The 18,286-nt window shown below is 37.6% G+C and overlaps 1 protein-coding gene across 2 annotated transcripts in view; it reads left to right on the plus strand.

Moving 5' to 3' along the window:
* Positions 1-18,286, plus strand: part of LOC108754522 — a 45,065-nt gene that overhangs the window by 2,087 nt on the left and 24,692 nt on the right. Inside the window, exons 2-12 of one of the 2 annotated variants that reach the window (XM_018496899.1) lie at positions 4,078-4,787; positions 6,903-7,084; positions 7,308-7,426; positions 7,666-7,873; positions 8,683-8,930; positions 9,488-10,040; positions 11,187-11,537; positions 12,141-12,197; positions 12,278-12,449; positions 16,062-16,289; positions 17,609-17,738. In XM_018496899.1, coding sequence (XP_018352401.1) covers positions 4,618-4,787; positions 6,903-7,084; positions 7,308-7,426; positions 7,666-7,873; positions 8,683-8,930; positions 9,488-10,040; positions 11,187-11,537; positions 12,141-12,197; positions 12,278-12,449; positions 16,062-16,289; positions 17,609-17,738 — 2,418 coding nt within the window. In that variant the 5' untranslated portion in view covers positions 4,078-4,617. The remainder of the gene's footprint in view (positions 1-4,077; positions 4,788-6,902; positions 7,085-7,307; positions 7,427-7,665; positions 7,874-8,682; positions 8,931-9,487; positions 10,041-11,186; positions 11,538-12,140; positions 12,198-12,277; positions 12,450-16,061; positions 16,290-17,608; positions 17,739-18,286) is intronic. The other variant, XM_018496900.1, reaches the window with a different exon arrangement.

Below are 18,286 nucleotides of genomic sequence, written 5' to 3' on the forward strand. Positions count from 1 at the left end.
GTAGTATATACTTTTGTAGTAAGTGATGAATTTGTTTAAATTGTAAATATACTTGGAAATTGTAAATATGCTTTGAAAGAAATGCATTTGATAATTTCGTATTCCAATTTAATTAAATCGCTATGGGTAGAAACAATTCTGATCCCGAAAGACCTTGCTATTTGGACACGTGCAAGTATCCGCTATATGAATCGATAATTATCATGATAACAATCATGAAAGGTTGTCCAAGCATTAATCCTTTTCTCTCTTGTAAAGTCCTAGGAAGGAAAGTGTATAACTCATTCTACATTTCTCGAAATGGATGATTGACTTTAATATCGGTGAACACGCTATGAATTTTTTTCGCTCACGCCATTCGCATTAAATTGCCTATCAAAATTCTGAGTAAATAAGAGAAGAACAATTGCTTATCTTCATTCTAATCAATCGTGTTTGATTGGTGGAAACGCTTCTATTACACAGGCTAATCTTAATCTTCCGTCTGCAATTTAAGTCTTTTTTTATCAATCCAAATTTTTTTTACTATTCTGTGCTTTCAAAAAATGTGGAAAAATTTAGGATTACTTTTCAACATCTCAATTACATTATCAAATTATTATAAAGTATTTTAGTAGGAGGCGAACTGGACTCCATCCTCCTTTATTTCGGAGTAAAAGAATAAAATTTTGCTTGTGCTAAAAAAATAGATTCAGATTGTAGACGGAGAGTTACGAAGAGTAATCAAATTTATTTACGCGATTACGTCCCATGTATTTATATCACGCATATCTTATAGTACTTGAACTTTTTGAAATTACTTTAGATTATCGCATCTACAAGTATATTAATAGCTTCATTCTTTTATATTAATATTAATATTTTATTATATTTAATTCTTTTATTAATATTCTATTTTATATATTTCCTCTCCTACTAAAAATTCATGAATTTAACTGTCGCAAGCAGCACGTCCACCAATCAAACGCGGCTGAACAAAATAAAAACGAGTAATCCTCTGGCTTACCTGGACACACAACGGTATGGAGATCCGGCTTCACGCGAACGGGAAGCACGAACGTGCACCCACCATTCATGTTTAGTCACGGACGACGTGTAACCGCATCGCCACCGAAATCGATATAGTGTTTAGAGAGCTCTCTTTCTCTCTCCCTCTTTCTACCTTCACACTCACGTCTACGTGGACGGTACACATACCTTCCGACTTTTGTGTCGGGTGACGAGGGAACCCCCCAGGCTCGTCTAAGGTTTCCCACCGTCGTACCTTCATTCGATACTACGCCCACGCCGATCGTATTTATCGGACGAATCGCTGGTGATTCAGAATTCCTCAATCTCCTCCTCTCTACACATCCCGATATACCGTTCTTGGTCCGTTCATGCATGCCGGTTATCACGACAACGACGACGGTGGCAGTGGCGGCAGTGTTGTGATTTTTGCAGACGGCAAACACAACCGCGATTTTCCGCCGTCTTCGTCGCTCATAATTAATCCTTTGAGACCCGGTGGTCATGGGTGCACGCACCGTTTGACATTTATCCTCTCTCTAATCGCGGGTCTCTCATCTAATTAAGCGGCATACACGCGCCGTCCATGAATCCGCGCTTTTGCCCAGACGGAGGCCCGATGATGTAAAAAGCTTAGGTAACGACAGCCGACGGTCTAAAAATAATTTTCCGCCTTCGGCTCGGCTCCCCAGGCGCGGAAACAATGTGTCGAGTTTATCGGGTCTGGTTGGTTGTAGAGGTGGATGACCAATTAATGGAAAAAGGACTATATCTATCTAATCTATTTTATTTAACATATGATAATCCGTCTTTACATACTTTATCCGAAGGATATCTTGAGATCATCGATCCTTAGGATGTCGAGACTGTCTTTTGGAAATCTTTAGGATGTTCTTTGGAGTTCTGTACTGTATGGAGTAGCATTCACTATTCATAGAGCATTGTTTGTTGTTAATCTTTTAAGGATATCATTATTTTGTAATTAAAGGAAAAACAATTTTTTAAAAACTTTTGCCAAAAAATGACTTGCAATAAGTGAAGAATCTATCAATATTTATTATATACTATTAATATATATCGAGTACGCTTACTATTGGCGGGTAAAAGTACCATATTTCAATGTTCAATACTACATACATTTTCCATCGTCTGTTCTTAAGTATAACTAATTTGCACGGATTTAATCTGCACAGATCTCGAATTTATCCCAAATTTATCCCGAATGAAATTTTAAAGCGAACGTTGTGAAACTCACAACATTTATAGATTCATTCCTTAGAGGGTTAAAAAGCCATCGTAACAATTATTAAAAACTATTGGCATTTGAAATTATCAAGAAAATTAATATTATAACGACGAACGATCGCTGGATGTATCTTTAACGACTGGAATGATCATTCGCGTACCATTTTTGTACCTATGTAGAACACAGTTGAAAATAACTGTCAACTATACTCATATCTCTAATAGGAATGTTTTAATCCGGCTTCAAAGGATCCAGAGGATCCAGAGGATCCAGAGGATTCCCTATCCTTTCGTGATGGATGTTGCGAGATGAGCGTTGTGAGAGCCCAGGATACTTCGGCATTGTCGAGAACATCCCCGGAAGAAATGATGTATTGCGTGGCCGACAGGAGCGGTTCAGTAACCCTCCGGTGGCGCTACCCCTTTTATTATCCGCGACACATCTGCACAATGCCTCGCGTTGTTGACCTCCCCTCTGACGTTGACGATTACGGCCGAACGCTACGATGAAATCGTGCTCGTTATAATCGATGGCATGTCGCGAATGTATACGTCGCATGAAAACGTGAACGAAGTGCGAGAGAATGAAAAAAAAAAAAAATAACTAGCCGAGCGAACGTTGCTAAAGTTATTTAACGTCGAGAAATTTTAGCCTGGATGAATACGGCGAGTGGTAGCTTGCATCCTTTCTAAAGTTTGCCCGAGATGGGTTTAGTTTACCGAAGTTTAATTGATCCCCGACGCATCTCTGAAGCTGATAGATATTCACGGTGTTATAAATTAGTTTACTGAAAAATTCAATATTGCTAATATGTTAATAAACTTGAGAACAAACTTACAACTTATGTAAATTGAATTGACGAAGTCTGATTTCTAAGTGATTGAGACATGTGTATGGTCAGTCGTGTTTTAAAACTCATCTACTTACGTATTGAGCTAAACGAAAGTTTATAATTCCGACTAATAATTTTTAAAATTACTATTCTATTTCTTTGGAAACAATACTTCTTATGGATACAATTTTTTAATCGATAAATAATTTACGTTCGTGTCTGACCAAAGTCAGACATGTTACTATTTAAATGCGATTAGTTAAATATTTACAAAGATTTTAAATTATTTGTTACCTTAAATATGCATATATAAATATTACTATTAAATAATAAGCTGCATTTTTGTAACTAATTTGTGAAAGATTGAATTATGTGTAAGAAAAAGGAAAGTAATCTGAAAGGAAAGTCAGTCTGACTATAACGTCAGTTATACTACTTGAAACTAGAAATTAAAGCACATAATATATTACTATTAGTATAATTTTATATTAGTTTGAAAACTTGTTTATTACCTATTATTTTATGTCATAAAACATGCAATAATAGGTTAAATTATAACTATAAAGTATATCGCAAATGAATTAATAATTAGAATAATAACAGAGAGTTGTATGCGATTATTACATTCATGAATATATTACAATTTAACTTTTAGTTTAACTAATCATTATTTTTAATAGAGGTAAAAAGTGTGAGAAGCAATATATGTATACAATATACATTATTGATTCGATAGATGCAAATAATACCATAAATACAATAAAATATAAAATCGAATATGTATTTATTTTATTATAATAGTTTTATTAAAATAAGTATCATATTACAATAAATAAATAAATATTGTATAAAAACAAAAAAATTATAATATTTTAAAATTAATATAATTGACAAATAATTCTCTTGCATGCGAAAATAAGTAGTTTACAAATTAATGGTGTTGTTTGAAATGCACTTTTCTCACGGCTAATCGATTTGCGTCTGTTTGCAGCAATCATGCTAGGGACAAGCTGATGACTGTCGATGTCTGCAATGATGTGACAATAAAGATACCTCCTTCCACTCTCTGATAACTCTGGGATTGTCTCTATTACACACAGTGCTTCCCAATAATACACACAATTCAAGGATCAAACCGCGCAAAAAAAAAGCAACGTCAAACCGCCGACCGTGGTCGGCGTCGTGGAAATCGGTGCCAAAAGTCGACAGAGACAAGCCGTACGAGCCAGCCCCCCTCCCCTCCCCCCTCCCCCCGCGAAAGTGTGTCAAAGAGGAACCAAAGGGGGTGAAATCGTGAGAGACAGAGAAAGGGAAAAATATATAGACGCATCGAGAAGGATCAGGCCGGATATCTTGAGGAACGGGGAGGACAGGACGGGCGGATACGTGCTAAGGCGTGTCGAGCCGGAAACACGAACGGGCATCACGAGTACAGGGTGGTGGTGACGCAGGCAGAGCGGTGGTGGTGGTGGTGGTGGTGGCGGCGGGACAGGCAGGTGGCGGGATCTAAGCCGGAATAAGAGCAGTTAGAATGGGCAACAAGCTCTCCTGCAGTTGCGCACCCCTAATCAGATCAAAGACGTATCGTTACGAGGACAGCCCATGGCAGGCCGGTGCCAGAGGCGGGATGGGCGGCGGCGGAGGACGCAGGGGTGACACTGGCCACTTGCTCAGGTGCGGAAGCTTAAGAGACAGGAAGAGGTGCGCATACCATACCATTCAACCATTGAATCACTCTCCATTCGACCATGTTACCACTCTTTCTCTTCAATGATTACCATACACCCCTTGACTGTATGCATTATACTGACTCTCTTTCTGTCTCTATCCCCTCTTTCTTTTTTTCTTCCTTCTCTCTCTGTTCTTCTCTCCTTTTATCTGTTTTGCTTCGTTGTTGATATTTCTTAACATGCATGAGAATAAAACATGTGGGCGATGAGAATAAAATTTTGTTTCCGTAGATAATAATTTATTAAATGTATAAATTATTAAAAAAGATAGTACTATTATTATATGGTTACATTTGTCTGATAACAATTCAAGCAGTTAAAAAGTCATGCAATAAGATCGTGACGTTCACACGCGATTGGAATTAATGAGTTTCCATTTATATAATGTATCGATGTCTCTTTTTAGGATCTTCAATTAAACATTTATTTTCCTGTCGATCTAGAGAAACCTAATGTACGTAGCAGTAAGAAAAATTCATTTTGTGTAGAAAATAGTTTCACGAGAGCTTAATTTAAATTTTTCAAATACAATTAGTATATTTTATCGCACACTGTTAAAAAAACAGAAATTTGCTTCCGTAATATGCAATAGAAACAAATTTTAAGATAGATACATTAAAAATATTTAATGTTGTCAATAAAAATGAAGTTATTAGTAACTTAAATTTAACGTTTACTTACATTAAATTTTATGCAAATTTACATAAAATTTAATAAAAAAATATACTAAACATCGTAAAATTTTATTTTACGAAAGCACACTAAATTTCATGTACATGTACACAAATATACTTTTCAGTTGCAGATACATTAAATTTAATTTAGTGTCATAAAATTGAATTTAATTTATGTAACTAAAAAGTACATTAAATTTTATGACATTTTTAACAGTACAATATTATTCTAATGATTATTGGTTTTATTTTAGCAAGCGCTCTGAAGCGTTTATTAAAAAATGCAGTATACAAAGATCCGTTCTTGATATATTATTTCGTAGCACAGTGAGAAGCTATATACCTTTGCAGCTGAACGTCGCATCAGACGTCGCGTTTTATTCACGTCACCCAGACTGTCTCATATTTTCTTTATTAAATTCCTTTTTTTCCAATTTTATCTCTCTCGCTGTGCTTTCTTCTCGCTGTCTTATTTGACGGTACTTACGTCTTTGGTCCTCACCTTCCTTTTGTTTTTCTCTTTTGTTTTTTGTCCGGTTGTTCGAGCTGATAGCCCATTCATCACGGCCGATAGCTCGTTTTTCTTATTCGGATCGTGATACGCTTGATTAACTTGAAATAATATTGGTGCGATCTCGATATATTCTCTTTTATATTCCTGAACGGGCTTTTGAGAAATAGTACGCACTAAGAAAACCACGCTTTACGTTTCGATAACAGAAGTCACTGTTCTTTTTCTGCCTTGCATTTTTGCCTTGTGCTACTAGCCTGGATTTCATTTGATAAAAAAAAAATTATGCCTTGAATACTTTTTCCCTGGCCACGTTGTTTTTACACTTTTATACTTTCTCGTTTTTATACTTCTCAAATGCACACTTTCACGTGTATATTTATATATATTATCTACTTTTATACACTTCACCCGTACACGTACGCTTCGCATGACTATTAGTATTTTTAGTATCATTACCTTCTCGTCCACTGGTTTGATGTACAAAATTCAATGGATATCGTTTCTTCGGAATTAAAAATAAATATCTACGGATCGTGTAATTTTAATGCAGAAAAAGCTCGACGTTTACGCGGTAAATGCAGATGTAGCTTGCACGTGATATATATGCGTTTTTCCACCGACGCATGTGATGATTTCTATTTTATCCGTTTGAAAATAAAACGACCGACGTCATACGGAAATATTTTTATGCAATTTCAACGTAGTACCGACTATCGACAAAGATATATAGCGAAAAATCGAATACTCTGGATTATATGGACCATTCTCATGTTTCTTTTCTCATTTTTGTGTCACGCCTGCTCTACTATTTTCTTTCCTTAGAACTTTCCTTAAGTGTATCGATGTTTGAAAAACATTACGTTGGCGTAATACACGATGTAATGACGAGAGTTTTTAGGCTGTGGGCCGAAGTGTTCCATGTAAACTCGAGCGGGGGTGGGAGCAAATGGCAGCAGGTGTCCGAGGATTTGGTCCCGGTGAACATCACCTGCATCCAAGACTCGCCGGAATGCGTCTTCCATATCACCGCGTACAATAGCCAGGTCGATAAGATTCTAGACGTGCGGTTGGTCCAGCCAGGTGAGCCATAATTACAACATGTATTTTAAGATACTCTAATTAAATCTCGTTTCTTTATAGAAGGAAGAACAACAACGTAAAAAAAAGTATTGCAAAGTTGTCTGTCTTCGCAAACTGACTTTACTTTCAGAATAATATCGCGACAATTGAAGGTGGCAAGAGTTGTGGAGTTTAATAAGAGAATAAATCTTGCGATAATTAATATGACGTAATTGTGTTTAAGGTACGCGTATCGGCCAAGCATCGGAGTGCTTTGTCTACTGGAAGGATACAGTGACAAATGATACGTGGGGGCTGAACTTTACGTCTCCCATAGACGCAAAGCAATTCAGAGAATGCTGCGTAAGTTTAGTGATGTTACACTTGAGACACGCATTTTGTTACATTATACATCATCGCCACAATCCTATTCGCTATCACTCTCTTCAGTGCGTCTCTCCGCCTATATTTCCTTTCTCCTTCCCGGGTCGCGCGCAAGGAAGTTGAGCGGAGATACTTTAGGGGCGACACACAACAAGTCCGATACAAGTCCCATTCGACTTCTTAGGTCATTTGCAGTCACTAGTTAATTTTCCATACAGTCACCATCGTTCAAGATTTCAAGGAAAGCGTCCTCTTCTTACTCGTTGAAGCTCGAGCCACCGAACAAGCAGAAGATCAAAACACGCCGAAAGCCGCTGTCGACTCCGGCCTCACCGAGCCGATCCAGGGAACCTCAGTGTACCTGTATGACGCCGGAACAATATGCCCGACTGCGCAGCCAAGATACCAGATACCGAAGTCCATGCGGTACGTGCGATTACGAAATATTTTTTTATATTTATAATATATAATTTATATATTTATATTTTACGTTTCTTTATATTTTAATTTCTATATCATTTGGAATGAAATAATTATAAAACGTGGTTTCTTCTTTCATTATTTTTCATTATAATGTATATACTATACTATAAACAATATTCATGTAAAATTACAACGATTATATTTTAGGGGACCTACTATTAAAGATGTGCATTTACATATGAATGTAAAGTTACAACTTACGTACAAATCAAATTATTCTTTTTTGTTATAGTAATTAAACAATTTTCAAAAATAAATTTATTACAATTGAAGTTTATTGAAATATTTACATAATAATTTGTAAACAAAATTACGTACAATCTTTCTTAAATTATGTTATTGATACGTACAAATGTAAAATGTAAATATAATACAATTACATTACATTATATTGTACAATATTATAAAAATTTATACATTTTAGAAACTATAAAACATGTTGTTATTTTTGTGTAATTTTCTATTTTATACAAAGTTATATTTATATTATAATAAGATTAGAAGTAAAAGTTTTATTTTTTGTAAAAACGCACAATTTTATATATTTTCCCTATAAATTGCGTAATTTTTGCACATATTATTTATGTAATTTTACATACTTGTTTTACAGTATATATGATTTTGATAGATAGAACACCTTAATATTTTTGAAAAATTTTGTTGTGGCAAATAAATAATAGCAACACACATAAATTAATAGACATGATTTTATTAATTATATTATAATTTATAATTTTTCCATGCTATTTTAGGGCCGTCTACACTTCCACGGACCATAGGACGATCCACGGAAATGGACATGACGCCGGGACGAGACAAGATAACAGCGGCCACATCCAGCGCGTCTCTCTATGACAACGTTAATAATACTAGTGCGACACCCGGGAAAACACCAAAGGCCGGCGATTCAGCCAAGCAGAAGGAGAAGCAGAACGAGACATGTCAGACGACTCCGAAGACTGCCAACATTGGAATCGGAACGGTCACAGTGGGATCGCAGGCAAGCGTCGATCTCAGCATATGCATCCTCCTCATTAGTCATTACGTTCAAAATTAACAAATTTGAAATTTGTAAACAAATTGACGTTTTCTCTGTTTTTTTTTTTTTTAATTATGTTACCTCAATTATACTCTTCTATTAAATAATTTAATATTTTAATTTAATGATGTTAAAAAAATTGAGGTATTAAACCATTTTAGAAGAATTGTATTTATTTTTTATTATCTTTTTAATAATGAAATATTATTTCTTTGACGGTATTTCGAGCAAAATGTTAATTTAACAGAAAATATTTAACAGTAACGTAACTGTTATAATTTCCGTGTATATATTTTTATTAATAAAAAAGTTATAACATAGCAAAGCAAAAGGAATCTGAGATATGCCATAACGAAAATGGCACTGAAGGATTAAATAAAGTTATTATTATTATTATTTTTTTATTATTTATTATTATTATTATTAAACATTTCATAAAGAAACTACAACTATAGATTATATCCATTATCAAAATCAAGAAACACTATTTTGAGCTTATTAATTTGCCCATTCCATAGATCGATAGTCCAGACGAAAAAGGTTCTACGATATCGCCGAAGAAACAGAAGCAAAGCCAGGACACGTCCACGCAGCAGAACGGCATTGAGATGTTGAAGTCAGAAGGCACCCAAGCCGGTGGCACTTTGCAAATTAAGTCATTGCGCAAAGAGCAGCTCCATCACACCAAGTCGGCCGACTACACTGAACTGGAAATGCAGAACGGCAATCTCTTTAACATTGTCAACAACAATCACGGTCACAGGTCGAAGAGCAAGAGCACCGACGACATGCGGATCGAGAATGCACAGAACGGCGGCATCAGCCTGGATTCGAATACCCTAAAACGTATGCTAAAGCCGATGCCGAGTATCGACAGCCCGGTGACGTCACCGGAGATGACGAGGAAACGTCACAGCCACCACAGTTATCACTACCATCCGAGCAATAACAATCAGAAGTACATGATGCAGGAGATTGACAACGAGAATTATGCGCATCCGTATCGCGCGCCTTACAACAACAAGTTCCAGAGTTCCAGGAGCGCCCACGACATGAGTCGGCAATACTCCGGTACGATTTCTTCTTGCCACGTATCACTGATTTTCTGTTAATTTCTTCTCGTGATCTTTTTAAGTAATTTTTAATCGTTTCAATGTCGCCCTGGCATTTTAAATTTTCACTGTACATTTGCAATTGATAAATGTCTACGATGTAATAATATTTAACTATTTGGATTTAATGAATCAACGAATGTGTGTGTGTGTGTGTGTGTGTGTGTGTGTGTGTGTGTGTGTGTGTGTTATATTAATGTTTAAATATTTTGTTAATTTCATGAAATGTGATTAATGTTTAAATATCTTATCAGTTTTATACGCTATAATTTGTTATTTAAAATATGTTAAATTTTTTAAGTGGAGTAACGTTATCAAAGTTATCGAGATAATTAATTAATAATTCTATAAAATTATTCGAATTAATATTAAAATTTTGAAAAAATTTAAAGAATAATTACCTATAAAATAAATTATCACGAATCTCGGATAAAGTTCTCAACAAGGAAAATGCTTAAAAGCAATTGAAGAAGGATCGATTACGTAACTTTTTCCTAAAAATACGAAATGTTTCGCACAACTTTTTGAAAAATTATAACATAATTGTTATTTATCGCAAAATGACAAGATTTAATCGGGCGTGATTTAAAGTAGCAAAAAGTAAAAAGGTGACAAAGTTCACATCGTCAATTACGTGATCGATCTTGGCACGTGGTCTCTTCCCTTGCTTGACCCCATAATACTGGCGAATGCGTAACGCTATAGGAAGTCCCTACAACTAATCGGCGACTGATCCTATGACGTCCATCAGTCCCTATAACCTTTAGTTACACCCTCGGCATAACTTAACATGCGCACAAAACGCACAATGCGGCAGCCAGCCGGCTGCACTCTAATGAAAGTCACGGGGTCACCCACCACTTCTTGAGGCACCCCCTAACATTTTGTTGCTCCTGACCTTACATAACATGCGCACTAGGAGACAACGTGGTTGTCCTGTCAGCTCCACGTCGGCTTCGTGGTTCATTCTTGAACCGACCGCTTCCCGGGTTACGCGTTCGCCGTTCCCGATTAACTTGACACGTCTCGCCCATTGATCAGCGCCGCACGTCTCATCACGTCCGTCGTACATCCTGCACTCTCGGTTGCACCTCTCTGCCCGCAGGCGGCAGAGGCAGGACGTACTTAGATTCGGAACGTAATCGGTGCACAGGTGACATGTCGCCGCCTTCGGACAATGTCATCTTCGACAACCAGTGCTATGCCACCACGCCGAGTTCGTCGAACGGCAACTCCGACATGGAGCAGCCAAACCACTGCAACTCCCGCCGCTGCAACGGCGGCCAGACATATCAACAGGGCATGCAGTCGGTGTCGACGCCGGGCAGCCCGACCAGCCGGCTGCTCCTCGAATACGAAATGCATCTGAGGAACACTCTCGCCAAAGGCATGGACGCAGAGAGCTATAGCCTGCGCACGTTTGAGGCTCTACTTACGCAGAGCATGGAGAACTTGGGTGAGAGCTTGATTTTATCTTTGACGGAAAAAGTCAAATTTAGTTTAGTAATTTTTTATGAATTTTCTGGCTTAGAACGCAGCTTAATTAATATTCATTAATTAAACTGAAAGTTTAATTAATATTTATGATAAAAGAATGCATTTTTTTTTTATTATAAAAATTTATTTTCCTCCATTTCTTTAAAAAATTACTTTTCAAGTAATTATTATCAATCACTTAAAATCGTCGCTTTGATGTGGAATTTTGTTTAAGAAGTGTATTCCGTTGTGATATTACTTGCATCGTAAGAGAATAAAGAACGTAACAAGCGTTCTCGGCAGAAGATTTCGTAAGATTTCTTTTTAATGTAATATAAACTCTGTATAACATGGCATTTAAGAAATTAAATTTCAGGAGGATAATTATGTGCTATTCTAGTGATCAAGAAACATAGTCTTTTTGTGTATCCTACCGACCCGTGTCTTCTTTTCAAGCGAACGAATTAATTACACTTTAACTTTAACCTTTCCAGCTTTTATTAAGATGAAACTATCGAAATGATTAATTGTAAAATATCGTCACACTATGAATAATTAAAAGGAGAGTCTTTACGTTTTTCAGAATTTGCGGAAAATATACCGTTGAATGTTCAGCGCACGCCTCATGCTTCACGAAGACGTAAGTTGATCGCATGCTGAGAATTGAAGGAATACATGAGTATCGTATCCTTCGTTCGTAACCAATTATCATGATTACAGGTTCCAATTCCAACAAGTCGTCGACCCTGCCGCTGTCGTACCGCTACTGCAACGAAAGACAGAACAGCAAGGACCGAGACGGCTATTACAGTGATCGCAACGAGATGGTGAGAGAGAAGAGAGAGCGAGACTCCGATCGGGATCGCGGCTATCTCAGCGACTACAATTCTAGGTAAATTATCGCTCCAATCCACGTTAAGATCAGCATTTGCGCCGTAAAGGATTTCATGCTTCCGCTTAATTCATCGCGCTTTCATTCGTCTGAATAAAAACTGGACTGAACTGGATGGTACAGAAAGAATAAATCACACGTCTTTTTATGCAAATATAATTGTCTAGTTGAATAAGAGAATAAGATTTCTCAAGTTTAAAGTATTTTACGTGTAAAAATTATATTATATATATAGACGAAGAAGAAAAAAACTTTTATTATACCTACTTTACCATTACGTGTAAAAATTATGTACAATCCTTGTCTTGTATAAGTTGTATATATCAATGAAGAAACGTATGTTCGATTTACGTAAAATAACATGAAATATGCGAAATCTTATTTTTCTCATTGATTATTCAGTAAAAATATTTTCTCCGTAATTAGGAGTCCATTGAAAGCAGTGCGTTAGATATATGATTTTATAATCACTTTTATATCACTTTATGCAGAAATCCAAACGATTCTCTAACTCCAATTACTTTTTAATTATTCTCACGAGATTGAAATTATCTTTCGAGCATTTTCTGGAATTTTCGTATAATCTGCATTAATCGATTCATTGACACATTTCGCCCGTTCCATTGGAATATTTCTCGTACAAGTAGTACAAGATTACGTTAATTAAAGCGGACGCGCGCGACAAGGCCCGATAATAGCCATCGCCCCTTCGGTTGCCAAAGGGTGCGCATCGAAAAAGGCGCGAAAGTCGCCGTTGCGAGACTTTGACATTTAAAAGAGCTGCGCCCTGCGGGCCGCTGATGGTGGTCAATGAGACGTGCTCGTCCATTAAGGGCGACCTGGATAATATCACCGGATGTGGTATCGCCTATCGATATCCCGCGGGCGGCGCAGGGAAAAAAAAAAAAAGAATGTCACGTGCGCCGTGAGGGATATCGATAGGCGACGCGCGTCGACGGGCGTCGCGTGGTGTCTATCGAGGTCTATCGAAGGTACGCCTCTCGATAGAGCGCTCTCGGCCAATATCGGCGCATGCATGCATCATCATCCCCGCCGGTTGCCGGCGCGTTGTGCATCACGGGTCAGCGACGGCGGCTGTCAGTGGCGAGGCGTACCGTGATAAATATAGAAATCCCGCGAGTGGGCTTCAGCTGGACGGTGAGAACGAAGAAGAAGGGTGTTCCGTGGTCGAGCACCGACGAAAGAAAGAAACGCGGGCGCGATTAGAGATTCGCCCGCGCGCGATTGTCCTGCCGAGTGACTTCCGGTGCATCGAGTCGCGTTCGACGGACGGATCGGAGAACGGGGTTTACACAATAAGAAATTGCGCGCGTCTCGCGTCGTGTCGTATCCTAGCCTGGTGCGAGATGTAACGTGACGGTCGGAATGGTTGCGTTGTGATGCGCCGAGTGCAAGTTGTTGACGTGAATCTTTGATAAATATGAAGTGCACGAAGAAACGTCGCTGACGAACGCCGCTATATAAACTAATTGCAGTTGGGTGGTGATGAATGAAAGTGCGAAATGTCTGAAGGGAAGTAAATCTACGTGAACCGTTGATGACAGCAGGAACACCACACGGAAATCAAATCATTTGGATATTTTTGGAAGGAAGATATCTATCCCGCTGGATCTCTCATTGAGATTTTAAATAAAAGTTTGAAGAAATCGAGGAGAATAATTCGCCTCGTCGAGAAGAGTGCGGCTGTCAGTCTCGCGCGAGAACGGAAGTATAATAATTACTTCGGCGCCGATGTGTTCGGCCATTTATGCAAACAACGACGCTTTGAAAGCGAATACGATAATTATTTCGTGCCGCGCGTGATTGTCGGCCGGCCCGAAAAACAGAACGAGAGGAAATAATTGTTTCGCTGTTGTTCGCCGCGAACGGCAAACAATCATCGTTTCGACGCACCGGCGATAATCATCCCTTCGTTAACTAGTGCAAACATCGAATTAATTACAGGGCTGATCGACGTCACCGTCGGCTTGATCCACGGTGTAAATATATCCGATTTGACGCGAACGTTGCTTGACGTCAGGAGGAGTTCAGTTAAGTCGCAACAATGAGCTACAATCTGCAACGCAAATACAGATCGCTCGAGAGGCGGCGGGAGTCAAAGAAAGTGCCGAAGATGCCGAAACTGCCGGAGAAGGTGTTCTACCGGATCATAGATAACGGATCCGGGGATCAGTCGCGGAGCAAAAAGCACGTCAAGTTCCAGCTGCTCGGCGAGGAGGACGACGACACGAAGACCGACGTGCTCTGTTCGGATTTCTCACCCGTACCTGCACGGTACTCTGCGCGTCGTCCGTGCATAGAACACGGATAACACATTTAATCCCTTGTACTTGGATATTGTTTACGCAATGATGTTCGGCAAGAAGAGGCGTTTACTTTTTGCCGAAATAAATTCTCTCGATAATTTGGATGTTTTTTTGAAAGCTCGACAGAACTCCCCGCTAAACGTAAAGTAACGATAACATTACATTAATCATCGTAATTTCTCACTCAACAGTATAAACGTAATATAACCCACGTTTTACGTACGTAACAGTTACAATGTTGCGTTTAGTGGAAAAAGCAGCTTTGCAATTGTTGGAAAGTTCTTTGGTATGATTGATCTTGATTCCTCTTGTCCTTGATTAGCTTATATTTAGATCCATGTTGTTTATTAGATGTTAAACAAAGATCGAATGACACAAATAGCGCTAATAGTGTCTCCCCGAATGCGTCTCTAACGAGTTTCTCATTAGATTTAAATGTATAAAGCTCGACTACACTGTATCTGAAAACTTTATTTCGTTTTAAAGACCCGAAAGAAGGGAAGAGAGAGACCGAGGTAGTTCCAAGCCTCGCTTAAAGTCAAAGTTCAATGTTAGTGCAATCGGCCCTAAGCCAATTAAGGACAAGATCACTCTATTAAAAAATATTACAAATTGCAAGGCTTTCTCTGCTGAACGTAATTATTGTTGAATGAGGAAATTATAACATTTTGTGTATGTTACTGTTACTTCGTGTTTAGTGGATTGTTGTGTACAAATGAAATGAGATATTAGTCTGTTTCTAACTGATCTTAGCAATCGATTTATGATACTAGCAGAGGTACGAAGGGAGAGTCATAAATGAATTGTTATTCGAGCTCGGAATTTCTCACCCATAGAACACAAACAGTAACATTACATTGATATTATAATTTCTCACTCAACAATATAAATGTAACACATATTATATAGTTACATTATTGAGTAGGAGATTATAACATTGATGTAATCCTATTGTCAGTTTGTGTTCTGCGGATATATGTCGAATGTTGTTACAAACAAGAAACGCAACACTGAAAAAAATAATTCGTACTTTGTTAACGTTTTACTCTATTAATCTCGATTGTACAAGTCAAATATCCTTTTACGCAATTATTTTTGTATCGTAATTTATCAAATGATATTGTATACAGATGTTACTCGAACTGCAAGAACTTGTGCCTATTCACGTAGTGTCGAAGCGGAGCTTCTAAATACAAATACAAGGGTTTTTTTTTTCACGAAATACGGCAGTTACGTGATGTACCGTATATAACCATATGATCTACATGATGCACGATACTTGCAGATGCGCCAGCTGCATCGGGGAGTCCGCGCGCGCACAATGGTTCCGACATTCTGACGGATGGCAGTCGGGTAGCTCGACCTTCGGCTCTGGCGCTTCGAGTTCGATAAATCCAGGCTACTCGGGACACAAAAGAGAATCACCCTGGGATTCTCTACCGTCCCTGAGACACGAGGGCAGTCTCAACGACAGCGGTTACAAGTCCAACCGGACTGACTCGCTCGAGCAAAGGTGAGGGAGGCAAATCCCTCACGCGTGGCCCAAGTTACTGAATCGACGATCTCTTCGTGCGGGATCCTCGAAAAAAATCTCAACACGAGATTCTAAAGATAGATTCTTTGATCGGATTTTACTTTTAGTTGTACGTCCGAGCAGCAACTCTCCCTGTAGCTATAAGTAATTTCAAAGAAGGATAATGCGCAAGAGATTTATTATTACAAGTAGAATGTAGGGAAAGATGTCCGGAAGAAATTGCGAATTTTATGGTGCAAACATGATTGGTGATTGTACGATGAACGCAGGTGTAAAATATATCTATGTAAATTTTATGATTATTTGTCATTTTTTGAAAACTTTTTTCGATTATGTATAATCGTCGGCGAAGGTGCAAGACACGTAGCTTCGCCACAGAAGAAATCATTAATAGTTATCTAAGATGTTCATAATTTTCGAACATGTTCATAATTTTTAACTGTAACATTTTTCATATCACATTTATCATATAATTCAGATTTTTATTGCATTTAAAAAATATAGAATCATCTAGTATTAATTAATCAATCAATGGCTTTTCTAAAAATGTGTGAGTACGCAGCAAAAATATAAATATCTGTAGTTAAAAGTTAAAAGAGTCTTTTGGCACAATGCGTACTTGTACTTTAGTGTTCTTATAGTTGATGTTCATTCGCTACCATCTACCTTTTGTTGCCATATATTGTTCGCATTGTCTTCCATACTTTCATTGTGCTCTGCGCTTCCCTCCTGCTTTTATCGCATATCTCGACCGGTCTCTCTATTGTCGTAAAAAAAAAAAAAACGGTTTTATTAATCTTAATATTAGCAATCCCTTTCATTAGCAATAGGAACATTAGATATATAATTTTTGCAATACACTGCAAACACTAATAAAAATTTTTCACTGATCGCGCAGTAAGATACGATCCAGTTTGATATAACTCAAATTTGTATCTCATTATATAAATGGAGAAACACGCTCTATATATGAAATAATTAAAAAATGGTTGCCTATGTGTAACGTCAGAGATTACACAGCTCTCTACTCTTTAATATTTTATAAAGCATAAGCTGAAAGTAAAATATGTACTGAAAGTAAAACATGCACGAAAGATTATGAGAAATGTAGGAAAAATTTACTACGAATTAATTTGGTTGAATAATCTCAAGAAATATATATTTTTCAAAAATTATTTTTTAATTGAAAGCTATCGCGAAAGAGAAAGAGAGTGTGTCTGTAATTGAATGACGTTTATCTCGTACGCTTTTGTGGCATTTGTGTCGTGGTATTCAGTTGGATGTGTTGCATATTGCAGAGGTACTTTCGACAGACAGGACAGCGTCAGATCTGACTACATGTCCGATCGAGATGGCAGATACGGAATCGTTCAACAAGCTTCATTGGAGAGCACCGACTCGAGGCTCTGCTACTTGACGTCTTCCGAAGTGAGTTATCCAAGCTCTCGTTGACCTTATCAACTTGATACATCCAAGTGCCACTCGACGATGCCTTTGTAGCGTAGTTTGTATTCATGCTATACGTGCGAGAACCTACTTGGATGTCTTGCGTTGATATTCTGCATGTTTAGAATGTAGAATCTCCATCAGTTCCGAATAATTTTACGTTGGCGGTAGCTACAAAGCTAGATGTCATAGATTATTAATACAGATTGTCTCTTAATTCACTCCGGTAATCGATAATAGTCACTGGAGATTAATACTTAATCCCGCGCTTAAGAATCGTGGGCATATCGTGTTAAATATTAAATCTAATTACGCGCCTACTCTAATATTAATTAAATACGAGACGGTAATGCACATCGACCGCAGAACGCGATTGTGATTATTGATTTAACTGGAACTATTGATTTTGTGAGACAATAAAAGATATATATGATGTACGTATATGTATGCACACATGTATGTACGAATAAACGTTTTATAAATTGTATTTTGTATATATATATATATTTTTTTTATATATTTATAAATTT

The sequence above is a fragment of the Trachymyrmex septentrionalis genome, unplaced genomic scaffold (assembly GCF_001594115.1).
Source record: "Trachymyrmex septentrionalis isolate Tsep2-gDNA-1 unplaced genomic scaffold, Tsep1.0 scaffold8, whole genome shotgun sequence".
Lineage (NCBI taxonomy): Eukaryota > Metazoa > Arthropoda > Insecta > Hymenoptera > Formicidae > Trachymyrmex > Trachymyrmex septentrionalis.